Source organism: Malurus melanocephalus, unplaced genomic scaffold (genome assembly GCF_030028575.1).
Source record: "Malurus melanocephalus ecotype Western Australia unplaced genomic scaffold, MMel_1.1 scaffold_94, whole genome shotgun sequence".
Classification (NCBI taxonomy): domain Eukaryota; kingdom Metazoa; phylum Chordata; class Aves; order Passeriformes; family Maluridae; genus Malurus; species Malurus melanocephalus.
This window is the reverse complement of record NW_026623326.1, coordinates 1,907,212-1,922,387: the sequence shown is the minus strand read 5'-3', so window position 1 is coordinate 1,922,387 and position 15,176 is coordinate 1,907,212. Positions and strand designations below refer to the sequence as shown.

At 39.4% G+C, this 15,176-nt stretch overlaps 1 protein-coding gene across 8 annotated transcripts in view; it reads right to left on the bottom strand.

Moving 5' to 3' along the window:
• The window catches only part of KALRN (kalirin RhoGEF kinase), a 464,979-nt gene that overhangs the window by 268,724 nt on the left and 181,079 nt on the right, over nucleotides 1–15,176 (bottom strand). For all 8 annotated transcript variants that reach the window (XM_057368584.1, XM_057368576.1, XM_057368577.1 and 5 more), the window contains exons 4-5: nucleotides 4,867–5,059; nucleotides 364–876 (exon numbers count right to left, since the gene is read on the bottom strand). In XM_057368584.1, the coding sequence (XP_057224567.1) occupies nucleotides 364–876; nucleotides 4,867–5,059 (706 nt within the window). The remainder of the gene's footprint in view (nucleotides 1–363; nucleotides 877–4,866; nucleotides 5,060–15,176) is intronic.

The window sequence follows — 15,176 nt, the reverse complement described above, 5'->3', positions numbered from 1 at the left end:
AAAATCAKTCTTCTTTTGGTGCTGTGACAAGCAGGTAAATATATTCATAAGCTTAGTAAAAGAAGCTTAAAAAAAAAACCTAGATTCTTGTGCTAATGTMTCCCAAATACACTCATTGTGAGACACAAAAGCAGATTAACTTTCACCAAAAATCACACAGCGAAGTTACTCTAGGATATCATTATGTGTGCTACATCCAACAGTTACCTTGGTGAATCTGGTTTATGAGTCACATGAAGCATATTTGCTGGCAACATGAGATTTACACCTGTGAACACCTCGTGTTGCCACCTGCAGAAAAAATTATCACCCTTGCAAGAGARTCTTGTTTAAAGTATGAAAAAAGGAACAGTTATTCCCTACCTTCTCAGCATCTTGCTCAAAAAGCCGGAGTTGAAAGCACTGGTCCAGTTTCAGCTTGCGGACATGCCACATCTGATGCAAGTGTTGCCGGGTAGAATGCAGCTTGTCTAAAAGGCTGGTGATCTTTGGCACAAGACTTTGAAAATCTGCACTTCCAGGAATGCAGTTCCTACCAGAAAAACCATCACTGGATCTTATACATTGTAATAACCTCTGACCCTCACGATCCARTTCTTCCACAGGAGCTTTAATCACTTTTTTCTTGAGCTGCGTGTGCTCATCAATCAGCCTTCTTGAGCCCTCAACATCAACTGGAAACTCCTTTCTAGCCAACATTTCCTGGAGATCCTCCAGCCTTGATAATAAATGGATGGCACTGTTGAAAAACTCYTCCAAGGACACGCGCAGCTCTATCCATTCATCGTGGTTGTAATCCAAGGACCCTTCRAACTCGTCCGTCAGCTGAGAAGGATCTACAAGCTTTGCCAGGCCTTCCACAGACACCATACTTGTCTAAGGAAGGGAAAAGGACAGTATTTACATCAGTGAGCATCCAATCAGAATTAACAGCACAACCCATAAACAGCACGAAGCGAGTATTTTCCTCATCAATATATAATTGCAAGAGCAGTAGAAAATATGCCAAGGATTGTGTTTAATTTTGATGTATTAATTGGACAGAAGATGCTACCGTTAATGGCATTTATTTATTTATTAAAAGATGTGATATTTATTATTATTTTAATGTCTGTCTTTTTCAGATGGCCTGACTATCAAAAACATGTAGCAAAAATGCTTCTCTCACAGATTTCATTAACCCAGCTGGACACTGAAGACTTCTTACTGCAGCTTTTGGATATCCAGGCATGGCTGTTCACTAAACAGGTACATGGTGTTACAGGAACTCTGCTACTTGTGTTACACCCAGCTAGTGGCTGCACAGAAACAAAAGTTTCAGATATATGAAGTGAAGCAGGTATTGCAAACTGCCATAACAGAGAACGTGCTGGGCTTCTTCTTCCAAATTATTCCAGCTGGCTTTTTGCCACTCTTTCATATTAGCAATTCCTAATGTAATTAAGCCAAAATCAATGTAAAAGTGAAATGTCATTGAAGTATTAACAACTAGAATTTATTGCCAATAGAAAGTACCGCTCACGAATCATACACAATCAATGAGAAGTGGTTWTAATTCATTCAGACTCAGTAATTGGTGACAGAGAAAAGCACTGTGTGTCTGGAAAGYAGATTACAGTTTAAGGACACAGCARCTGACAGCRTTTCCCATTTGTTTTAGATGAAGTATTTATTTCTGAAATTAGGAGCATAGGGTTTCATRTGTAACTAGAGATTTTCAGTGCTGTCATGTTAACACCCAAGCTGGCAGCCCTTAAAGCCTTGTATCTTCATCAGTGACTGTACATCTATCCCCTAAAGGTCAGGCCTCTAAAGGATGTCAGAGCTTGTGCTCTTCAGAAGAGGAGTCAGCCAATAATCACAGAACTCTTATAAAAGCCATCTACARAGAAAAACACCTAAAGTCCTGATCATTATCCTGAATTATGTCCAAAATRGTAGGCTAGCCACTGGTTAAAGGTTAATAACAGGCTTTTTCTTCCAATTTATATCCATCCAAAATTATCAGCCATTCTGCAATATATTAAAATTGAGATTGTATTGAACTTAAATTCAGGAGAAAGATTATCTTTAAATGTTTTTGCAACATTCCTTGCTTTGAGGAAAAGGGAGGCTGGTGGGAAGAGCAAACAAACAGGGGAAGGTAAGTATGTAGCTTCAGAARGTTTTCAAATTTTTAAACCTCTTGACCTGGACACAGAGATCTTGAAGATAATTCAATTTAGAGTTTAACTGCCTGTCAGGGAAATACTTCTCTCCATGGCTAGCACTTGGGCATCCCCCTGCAATTTGTCAAGCTAATGGAAACACTGCTCTAATCATGGGCAGAATTTGACATTATGGGATAGTAGAAAAGCTTTTCTGAAATTCTGCAGAAATTTTCTTTATTCAGGTTTGATTTTTTAAGTAGTTATTGAAACTCTAATGAAAACAATTTTAGTGAGGCAGGTAGGTGCTTACTGTTTCCTAGGCATTACTCATCCTTCTTTTTGAAATGAATTTTCAAAGTGCTGTCCACTATTTACCCTCTTTCACCAGGAGAAAGAAATCTTGAAGGCATTTCTGAATTAATGCTAAATAAATTGCCTGGCCTATTCCTCAAAGCGACAGGAAACTTTGGAATCCACATACATCAACAAAACACTTTTCTTTCTTTTTGTGGGTAAGATCTGTGTACATGCTTCACTCWGGACTGTGACACAGAACCACTGTGCCAGAGACTCACCCCACAAAATCAAGTTCATCAGCCTCCCCTAAGGGTCCTACAGTGCTCTGGCACACACATCATGCTTACATTACACTCAAAAGAGAAATGTGGCTTTAAAACTGACACTGGTTACTGCTGAGTTTGTGGATGGGGCAATTCAACAGAGATTTYCACTGCCTTCCACTGCAGTGTGTTCCTGCCAAGTGATGAGAGAGCATGAGCTGCCCAAGAGCCTGAGCTTATTGATAAGCAGCAGCATCCCAAAGAATCCTTTAAAAGAGAAGTTCCTTGATTGTAGTGTGTATACTGCAGGGTGGACCACAGCTTAGGAAATYTTTGTTTGAATCATGGAATTTAGGGACTCAAACCATTCTATGATTCTGAGGGTCTGCAGGTGTTCCAATAGTCAGTGAAAGCATTGCCTCTACTCCAGTCTGAAAGTTTCTGAACCATTGGACACCCATGTGAACAACCCTACAGACAGACCAAGGCTCAAAGGCACTCACAACACACACAAAATGAAAATACCCTTAATGCATTACAGCATGTACAGCAAACGAGTTCAGAGCTTTTTAAACAACACAGACTCAGAGCTGTAGCTATGAAGAATCCTCACAGTTTACTCTTTACTATCATCACAACAACTCCACATAATAAAAATATACATCAAGCCTCCAGGAAGTATTCATTAATTTTAAAAACAAACAAATGTTCTAAAACCACATATTTGAACTCTGTTAGTTTACCCCTAGGCTTTGAAATTTTAGGAAGACATTTACTAAAGCACTAGAGAATTGGAATTCAGYGTTGGCTACACACTCATATCCTGTGTTTTCTTGGGTTACTATAGGACTGCCCCTCAGTGCCTTTATATATTTTAAACAGAAGTACCCTATGCCTAAAAATTATCCTATTGCTAATCTCTGCACAGACTCCCTCCTGCTCCATGTTCTTCTGTAGCCACACAACTCCCTTCTCCTCCCCACTGCCCTGATCCCTCTCAGTCCCCACAGGCAGCAATGACAGTSTCACTGCAATGATGGCAGCAGTGTAAAGACTTATTTAATCAAAGTAAAATTTATGAGTTGACTGGATTTTGTGAAACAGGAGTGAAAATTTACAAGCACTTAAAATGTGATAATAATGTAAAATTGTGTTAATGAGTAACACCAATCCAATTCCCCATAGCAATTCAAGGGTGCTTGCCAGAACAGGTTGAAAATAAGGACACATTTATATCACATTGACTTCAACAAAACGTAAATAGATACTTAAATACAGTCTTCCATTGCAGTAAACATTAAGAGCTATAGCCAAATTCTCTTCTGTATTYCAGAGATGCAAAATCTCTGTGTCCCTCTGAAATTAATGGATTGGTAAAAYAGCCAACATAYAAATGTTTCTCAGTGAATTACTAAAAAACAACATATGACTAAGTAATGGCAGGGTGTGATTGATGTATGAGCACTTCATGCACCTGAATTTTGCCTCTCTTTGGATAAGAAGCTGAAATTCACAGAAAACTGAAGTGCTCTAGAGAACACAGCAGGTTTGTCTTCATCAACAACAAAGTCAGTAAAATTCYTCTTAATTATGCAATTGTTGTATACTGGCTATTTCTCAAAGGATGCCTGAGGCACCTTATCATTCACATGAGTTGTCAATGCTACCCCTGAATCTCAATTAAATGAAAGAGGTGACAATTTAGCAAATACCTTTTATTAAAAAAAAAAAAAAAAAAAACCACCAGGGGAAGTTGGGTAGAAGCAAACTAACAAACTTGTACATTTGCATCTAGAAAACTGTATCTTTAGCACTTTGACTGAACTGTGTTGTGGTTTTGTTTTTTGGTTTTTTTTTTCCTATGAGAAACAAAGGAAAAATTTAATGCAACACCATCAAACATAAATACTACAAAAAAAAAACAACAAAAAAACCCTCAGTAAAATGAACTATGTGAACCTCTGGGGTGAAACATGCAACTCATTCCAACAGTGCTCAGAAAACAACCTCATGCAGGGCATCAGCCCACCCCTGCTACCTGCCCTCAGATATATTTTTTGCTTTCAATCACAGGGCTCTTTTTGCCTGAAGAGTTCTTATCAGAGACAATGCTTGACCATACATTTACCATACATGCTTACATACATGGCTCTCACCTCAAAGATGAACTTGGAACTGCCAAAGTTTGTTTTCTGCTTCTGCCAGAAATTATCAGGTTTTATGATCAGGGCAACATGAATCTCAGCAGGAAAGGCTTCTTGAAGGGTTTTTAGGAGAGGCTTGATCAAATCCCATTTGGATCCTCGCATATCGATAATAACAGTGAATCCTCGTTTGCAAACATCTTCGCTGCAGGAATAAAAGTATATGATGATAATTAATATTGTGGGAAGCTGCACTGAGATTTGACTTTTGTTGCTGGTGTTTGGTGCTTCAGAGCAAAGAAAGGAATGATTAACATAAAAGACAAAAGATAGAACATATAAAGGCTATACTAAAGGTTATATTAAATTACTATAATGTAATTTACATGAAATTCAAGTGCCTAATTTACAGTTTAATCTCTAATTTTCCAAACACATGTAATTCAAATATTCTCTAAAAACATACATACTTTCACAGAATCAAAWACAGAATCAAGTGTATCTGTATAGAAGCTCTTTGTGTGTACATACAATGGATTCTGCTTTCAACATACTGAACCCACAGCCAAAGTCAACAAGTGGGGTCCTGTGCCTTAGCATTATTGGCCACTTGTAAATTTGGGTCCCTTCATTTTTAGAGGCCCCTTTAAGGACTTTTTAAAAAATGTCACTTGCAGAAAAGTGTCATTTCCATAAAAGTGCCTGGCAATTTCTCCCTGACAGGAAGGCCCTTGTGACTCAGCATGTGCACTGTTATCACTGGGGCCCTTTTCGCTCGCGACTGATCTTCCAAATGCTGCAGGACCTTTTTCAATCTGCAGTCAGACTTTTCTGCCAGTCTGTGCTCCCCCTCAGATCCAAGGCAGTTATCTGGCCTGGTCACTGGCAATGGAGCCCAACRACACCAGAGCAGTCACTTGCAAACACATCTCTTCTTTTTCCTCACAAGAAGAGAGGAGAAAGAATAAAAGGACATGTCAATTCAAGTCTAGTCTGGGCAGTCTTCAGCACAGCTTTTCAAGGGACACAGTAGTATTTATCCTCAGAAAGAGGTATGGGTGTAATGCAGGAATTGTAAGACTGTTTAGCCTCCACAGAAATCCTCCCAGCACAAACACTCTGGAAGATTTTCACTATACTCTACCTCTTTAACTTCTTAAAACAGTCTTTCTGCTAATAAGATCCATCTCCTATATTCAATGGAAAACAACTCTATAAAGCTTATAACTAGGCTTCTGGGCTGGAACAAGGACAGGAATATTCTTCATAGGAAYCACACTGGACTAATAAATGTTAAGAGAGTTTGCTAATTTAACAGTCTCRGCATATGCCAGGCAGGAGCAGTCAGAGGCAACAAACTTGGTCCTCTGCCTTCCCACTGTTGGCACACCCAGAGCACACTGCATACAACAGTGCAAAGAAAAAATAGGGAGACCAGGCACTTCCAAACACTGTCAGGAATATAGATCTTTTTATTCTCCTTTTACCTACTGCTGAAAGGTCAGACATCTGATCCTTTCATAACTAATGCCAAAAAAAGGCTGTAAAAGAAGCTTTGTTGGTGGTGCTACCGCCTCTTGCCTTTTGGAACAAGAAGCTGAGACAAGGAATCAAATCAGAAAGCAATGAATAGAAAGGGGTTTGTGTTTTGTGTTATTTTTCTTGCAAAGCTTTATAGGGTCTTCAGGAACTTCTGCCAAATCACTGATCCTTGTTATACTGAACGGACTTTTCCAAGGATTTCTTCAAACATTTGACAAAGAGATGCAAGAGCCATACAGACACATGGAGAGCCCCAACAGCRGACAAGTAACAGGTAAGTGCAACCTATCTTTTTTGATAGAAAAAATAAATACTCCACCACCTCCACTGCAATCAGAGCAAGGCATAGACAATATTAGCTTTATTCCAGCTCCCCATGGCCACTGCCAACCTGCCAGTTTATCAAATCTGATGTAAAACAGTAAGTYAATACTTACTGATGAACAACATAAAAAGCTGTTTCAGTAAGCCAAACAGGAATGTCCTGAAAGAATAAAGTCTTCTGTTTATGAACCTGAATAAAAGTCTTAGACAMAAGCAGATCCAAAATCAAACCTTGCCCCCAGCTGTAGAGCACAGGCAGTGAGACACCATTACACCCTTGATTGCTTTCCACCATGACTAGAAGTTCAGGATGCATTAAGACCAATATTCCAGGTAGGGAACCAAGAGATGTAACTGTGGGCTGGAGTCTGTCTGCTGAAGGTTTGCAGCCTCTCCAGGCCTGTGGGGTGCAGAGAAGCAGTGGAGGAGCAGACAGTGCTGCTGCCCATTCCCATCCACACATCGTGCCTAAGAGTGTGTGAAAAAACGCTCCCCAAAACCCCAAAGCCCTCCTGTCCTGGTTCTGGAGACTTCACAACATTATTTCAGGAAAGGAAGAAAGGGCAACGATTCCCCAGTGTTTTCTGATGGACACAGGAGAATAACCACTGATCCTGAGGATCAGGCTGAGAATGCTTTCCGATTCTTTTTCTGGAACAAGTAGTTATTTGCTACCAGCACTATYCACAAGCCATGTAATTAGACCAAATTTTCACAAGCTTAGTACATTTTCAAGTGTGAAAATGATAGGAAAAATGGATGGAAAGSGAGGAAAGGAAGAAGAATAATCACAGAATTCTTATGTTCAAAACACATCAATATGTTTCARCTCTTACACTGATAATACAAAACTCCAAACAATGCTSTCTACTACAAAGAGGATTTYCCTACCTCATTCATCACAAAGGCATGTAATACCTGTATGAAATATAAAATCAAAGGCACCYCTCTTCAATTCTAGGGCAGGAAACATACAAATGGTATTCATCATTTTGAGAAAATCTCACTCTGTTTCAAGAGTGTTGCCCACATTCTTGCAGTAGATCTGCTTGCAATTTTTTTTGTTTAATGTGAGGAATGATCCTAACCTGTAACAAGATCTGTGGGTCTCTAGTCTCATCTACACAATTTGTTCCCCCCAMCATGTTGAAAACTCCACATTTTTCTGACTTTTTGCAGAAAATCAGCACCTGATTTCTAAACCTGCTTGCCAAAAGCTATTATTTAATAGTGTTTAAATTGTTGCARCACGGAAAGCTGCCTGCTCATCATTTCTACTTTCAGTTGCAGAGCTTGCTGTGGAGAGGGTGCCTTCGAGAGCACTTACCCTGCACAAACAGCTAGCCRGATACTAATCAGGTACTAATATCTCAAAGAAAGAAGTGGGAGATAAGAAAATTATTTAGATTATAAGCTCCTCAAGGCAGGGATCATCTGCCATGCTGTGTTTGTTTAAGGAGCCTGCCTTGCTGGAGGTCTCCAGCTACCTACACTTATACTACAGTCTTCAGCTGTCTGGAATTAATTGTAATAAATTACTTTTCAGGAAACCATAAATGCAAATCCAGGGAATTAAAAATAATGAGTAATAATGGTCTGCAAAACCAAAACTGAACACAGATGATAAAGTACAAAAAGCTTACATAAATGTGGGGACACCTCATAGGCAATTTAATTTTAAAAAACAAAGAAAACCAAACACACATAGTAAAAAAAGGCCAAAATTCAAGTTGCAATATCCAAATATTTACAGCTACTGAGAGGATCCTAAAAAAGTTGGCCTAGACATAATGAAACTCCGATAAACTCTGCTGAGGCAATCTGGGACGATTTGTCATCTCTGACAGTCAGTCATTTTTCTTCAGTTACCTCAGCATAGATTGAGGAAATGACCCCAGGTTCCTTTTGAATAGTCTAGCCATGCTTATTAACTTTATTGCTTAAAAGCAACAACTCAAACCCTTCCCAATTTAGCAATTGATCGGGAAAAGCATCAGTGGCAATCAAGCTTTGTSCACATTTTCCAAGCAAGACATGCCTTACTCCTGGCTCCCAAGATGATACATCRATACACATATCTATTATGCACAAGTAACCACTTTACTATGGCAATTAATGTTGATTGTGCTGCTTAATTTTTTCCGGTATTGATATTTGACCAGAAACTGGAAAAAAACACTCAAATCAAGGTATTTGGACAATCCATCAGACTTTTGGCTGGGCTCATCTGGACTAGATTTGCAACGGTGAGCTGAAAATATTTGATAGTTGATAAGTCATTTCAGTTGCTCCACTGCTTTTAAGCAAAGACAAAGACCAGCTTYTAAGTCTAATAAAAATACCCTAGAATATTTGTACAAACAATACTTCTAATCTGAATTTTTTTTAAAAAGGCATAAAATTTAAACTCAGAAGCAGATGTGATAATTTTGTAAAAATAAATGCCTCTATTTTGGTTTCTAGGGCACTTTCATAAGGTTATTTTCTCAAATTTCCTCTTTAATTCAGGCACATTCKAAATTGTGTTTTCTTTGGCAAGAGCTGGCTTGCTGGGTACCAAATGAATTTAAGAACTTCATGCTTTCTGATTAATCTTTCAGATACCTATTGATTATGTGTCTTTTCCACCCTTATGGTTTGGCCAAAGCTTCTGGCATTTTGAAGCTTCAGCMCTTGATTAGCTGAAATAACATAATATCACCATTCCCATTTTGCAGTCATGAGTTAATGATGAAGCAGCACATTTAGCATTCCTGTTGGACCACTAAAAGCTCAGATCTGACATGTCYAGCATCTCATTCTAAATATGATTTGTTAATGGGGAGAGCAAGATCTCTTTCAAGTCAGGTCAACATAACCTTGTCAGGAGACACCACGAGAATAACAAGCAGCTCTTCAGGCATCAACCTGTAAGAGCAAAATCTGYAGGAAATTAATTATTTTTGAGATCACTGTTCCTTTGACAAATGTGGCTGTAGTCAGCCAATTGGTTCACAAGCTGAGGGTGGAAAAGGGGGAGGAAGAGGAGAAAAACAGGTATGTGAAAGCCTCCAAGCACAAACTGTTATCCCAAAGGCCTCATTTCATGAGACCTAACTAGCTCCACTCCCTAATTTCCATATCAAAATGCACCTAGTTCCACTCCCTAATTTCCATATCAAAATGCACCAAGGATCACTTCAGTAATTTATGTGTTAATATTTTTGATTAATTGCAATTTTTTACTCATTTTGTTTGTGGTTTATTTATTCAGCTTGAGAATGAAACTGGACAGAGAGGTTTACAATCARCATCACTTACAGACTTTCATACTTYRGTTTCACATCACCATGTTGAGCCTCAAGTTCACCTTGCCAATAGAAACAGTCAGTACCAATATTCATAACAGACTTTCCAGCACATTTAGAGGACCAGATAAAGCACTTAGCAGACGTGTTTGCCAATCACTCCTGAACCAGCATTTATTAAAATATTTTGTTCTATTTAATACTTCTCAAACTGTACCTTGCTTATTATCCCAGTTAAGAGCTGTGTTCCTGCACTGTCACACCATCAGTCTGAGCTGTCACCACATCCCCCAGGGACAGTGGCTGCTCAGTGGGATGAGACACTGTCTTTTCAACAATCCTGGGACACTCGTGACTCCTAATCCTCACATCTCCCTTGTGTGCTGCCATATCACAGACCAGGGGAGGAACTCAGTGATGCACAACCCAAGARTACCATTACTTTGGAATAATAATTCACAGCAAACTCCCATCAGACAACTCCAGATACCCAAAAGACTGTAGGTGGACAGTCTTCATTCCAGATTACCCTTCTTACATTTTCAAACTTGTTTTCACAATGCTTTTTTGCAATTAGAGGAGAAACAGCCATACAGACTCCACTTACAATTAATTCTTTCTTCCTTACTGTGACCTAAATTTGTTTATTCTCTTTCAGCACTGAAAAGGAATCACTCATTCTCACTTTCCTTTTTTAAAAAGAGAACAAAAGAAAGAAATCAAAGCAAGTTTCACACTGGCTGGAGCTGGACATAAAGCAGCGATCTAGAGAAATTTCAGTGACATGTTGTAAAAAGACTTGGAGCCAGTGAGGTCCAGGCAGAGACAAAACCTTCTGTCTCTGGTTTCCAGCCACTGTTCTTAGGGGACATGAGGTGTGACTGTGAATGGCACAAGAATGTAGATGTGTGGGCTGCACAACATCCACATTCAACCCCTGCCTCTGGCCCCAAGTCAACAGGAAGGGAACAGAAAGGCAGCAAAAACCCAAACAACTTTGGGACAAGCTAACTGGTGCCAGATGGGTTCTCCTGCTATTCTCAAGCAAGTAACTCATTTTGGTATTTGATTTTTACTTCTAAGAAAAATGGCTCTGAACTCAAAGCAATTCTGTTGTAAAATGATGTAAGCTAGGAAGAACAGACACCAGCTTAGGTGTAAGAAATCTTTTTCCAATATGTAACCATATCCTGTGAGCTCCTGGGAGTTATTCTGAGAGGTGCAGGTCCCATTGGTACTTCTGTCAGGGTTCAGCAGGTTTGTGCTCTACTCTCTTCTACCCAGGTAAAAATCCTGCATCGTTACAGCCCAGACCAGAGCTGGGACCCAGAGCTCTGCAGGCATTCGGCCTTCTTTTAATTGAGCAAATGAACACTATTTGAGAAGYCTCCTGTCTTCATTCAAATAGCAAAGACATAAAACACAGCTGGGTCCAAAAAATGCATAATTGGAGATGTTAAAGCCAAATCTGGWGGACAAATACTATAATTTTTCACATTCCTGTTAAGTTTCTGCTGGTAAATAATGCCTTCATCTAAACTMATTTACCCTCTTCCCCTTTTGTTGTTGCACGTCTGCTATATTTAGATCAATATCTGGCAGGTCTTCCTTGAAACAGCTGTTGAGATAAATATGAAATTAAACAGAGCTTTGTTTTTGTTGAAGCAGGGCTACATTTAAAGATTTGTTACTACAACAAAGACATATTTGAACAGTAAGTACCATTCAGCTCTCTCTTGAGCATTTAAAGTCTTATATTTGAGATGATTTAGCAGAAACAAAACAAAAAATGYTTTACCAAATGAAAATTATATGTTCTTGACATTTGCTGGAAAAAATAAATATTAGGGTTGTGTTGAAATATAAACACACCATTTTTGAAAAGGTTTGGATGAGCAGAGGCTATTGGAAATAAATCTGAAGATTCAAATCCATTGGATTCAAGAGGAGAAATAAATATATACGGYTGTGCTTAGCACAGCCAAACGACTRAGATTCAGAAAACAAATGTATCTTTCTGCCTGCAGGATGAGTTTTTTTGCAGTTCAAGCAAGGAGATCATCACTATGAAGTTTAGTCTACGGTCAGCACTGCCAGATTTTCACATGAGCAAAGGGACACTTCACCTGGGCAATGTGTGCTTGGGCTYTTAGACACGGCATCCTAATTTATCAGTTCATGACATCAGTGACTCCACAAGTGAGTGAATGGAGCAGGGTGAACAGCTCCAGGAATTCCAGTCAGTGCCATAAAACAGTCGCCCCAGAGTGGAAAGCCTCCAGACTGTAAATACATACATTTCCTTGAAATGCGTTGTGGGAGGCAGAGAAACCCATAGGGGAAAGACCTTTTATAGCATAAAGAAGCCTGCAAACATGCTCAGCTCATGCAAAGAATGATTAATGTAGGTCTGGACAGTCAACAGCAGCACCTGGTAAAGTCCAATAATGTCCAGAGGCAGACACCATGCCAAATTCCTTCCTGATGCAGGCAGGTATAACCACTCTGGGACTTGCACGTTTGATCCAGGGCTTGACTGAGCTCATAGATGACGAGAGGAAAAAAACCTCTTCAAAGACAGTAAAATCCCTTTTTCTACATAGTACTGACATCTCTTGCTGTAAGMACTCATCAGTTCCCATACCCTGCTCCTGGCAGTGCAAGAGAGCAATGCACACCATTTACAGAACTGCAATTAAAATAAGGAACTAGGGAGAGAAGATGAGTTGCTACACATCAATTCAAAATAAGRTATGTCATGAGTGCAGGTTCTCACGAAAGTGTGATTGAATTTAAAACTCAAAAAAGGCTTTTATAACAGCAAAATATTTTGTTTAAACCTTTTCAGATTAATTTCTTTCTTCATTTTGTTCATGGTTTTGATCAGTCTGCTCAAAAAAAAGGACAAAAACTTTGAATTTTATCAAAATACTTTGGCTGACATTACATTTTAGAGGTATATTTGTGGGAAGTTTCTAAATCTTTTGAATTTTTCCTCATTTAAAAATTTGCACTTCAAAGTAGCAGAGTCTTCCACTACTAAGTAAATTAGCTCCTGCCCTTTTGCAGCGCAGAGTTCAGCATGAGATTCAGTTTGCACTTTATGGCTTCTAAGATGAAACAGTGTAACTGTTCCTTAAGACTTACAAGATTTTGGCCAGGATCCACAAACATAAGTGCAAATACTGGACTCCAGTGCATCTGTTAGGAGGAAAGGTTGAATGCTCCATCTCAGAAACACTCCATGGTCCCTGCTACGGGTTTGTTTTGATGCTATAATAGAATTTCAGTTCTCTTTAGAACTGCACAATTTAAAAGGTGATGCCTCTTTTTTCCCTGGGTTCGACAATGACGACTGACCATGACTAATAAATGAGTGGCACTCTTTTCTTTTTTGGAGCTCCACCCATATACAAACAAAGTCTTTGTAGGCACAATGATTTCCCTAAAATAGYTCACTTATCAGATRGATATTTCCTGCCATGCCAGGCTGRSTGAAGACTSCCTGTTGTATTACATCCARAAGRACTTGCTCTTAAGCTACAAAATCAATCTGTGTTGTAAGATAYACTTGTAAAATCAATTTTTGTCTATTCATTTATAAAACAGGCTTTACTCATTCTTCAGAAAAAACTACCTTGATGGCATTGAGAGCAGAAAAAAGCTTTTTTACACTGTCCTCAAGAGGTAGGGGAAACTAATGTGCTATTCCCAACCCAGCTCCAAAACATCTAGCTCACATCCAATTTATWTTGAGTCTGTCTCCTAGCAGGGCCAGGCTCTCTCACTGTGTCTAGCARGAGAGGCTAAGCCATGCCAATGAAGCCACTGGATCATCCCTTTTTATGTGTGGAGATACAAATGTGGGCGAGATAAAAATCACTGGAGCTCACTGAGCACAAACAGGTTGATAACTCAGCATTTCAAAGGTGGTGGAAACCCAAAAAACACTGTTGACACCCAGAGTGAGAAAGCTGGATCTGAAAAGCTTCTGGAAAGCAAAAACRAATCCAGCTGCCAAAATCCTGGCAACAAATGTGCAAACCCCAACTGAGTCAGTCTCTGAGCTAACATGTTCTGAGTGTCTTCCCAAGATTTTTTGAAGTATTTCTCCAGCCTCAGATGTTCTCACCTTGGTAGGAGACTGAGCTCCTCAGGTTCCCAGTCCTTCATGTAAGGCATTTTCCCCCACTGATGGAAACTCAGACATTGCTGTCATGGCAAGGCAGTTTTAATGTTGCTTCCCTTAAAAGCCTGACCTTTCATCACAATTGCAAATAATTTCAGTTCTCCACCAGTACCTCTTCCTATCAATCACCTCTAACTGGAAAAACCAAAGGAACTGTTCCATCAGCTAAAGCAGGTTTAGATAAATGTTCTGGAAAATAATTGCCCAGTTTCAACTGCCTGCTCCCTTTTCCCCTATTAGGTATATTGCTTCTCWATCAAAAGCACAATAAAATTTCACTGGCAAATCCATCCACAAGTGCCACATGTGAAAGAGCATCAACCTATTAATCTCAAGAACTACATACCCCAGGTGCTACGTTTCCTGCTGACAGACCTGAAAATTATRTTGACAGATTAACATATGCCAGGAYAGAAATGATAGGAATCTGCTAGTCAGAAAACTTACAATTTATTATAGATGTCAGCAAGCCCATGGTAATGAAAATCAGAGAGAGCAGATTCTTGAAATACAGCACCTAAGGATATTGGCCTGATACTGAGCCCTCATTTGACCTGGAAGAAGCACATCAAGTATATATCACAGGGCACATCTACTACACCACGCTGATGTGTTTCCTACCTGTGAGTTAAACTAATGCCAGTAAAACATCTTGTGCTGAAATCCTATTGCAGCRGGTTTCTGTAGCAAGTTGAACCAGCACAGTTAACCACTCCCCTCCCTGCCAGAAAACAACTGATGAGAATCAACAGAAACCATTTCACAGTTGCTCTGGTAACCTCTACCTCAYACCAGACACATCCCCCAGTTTAAGAAAAGTGTGATTCCCTGAYACTGAGATAACACAAATATATGCAGTTATTTTCYTTTCAATTACAGCTTCACAATTTCYGCATKTTTTACACCTGGCTGTAGTCCAAGGGATCAGGCTGAGTCAGGTGAACCTTGTTGGGTTTTTCACCCCCTTCTTGTGTGYGCTA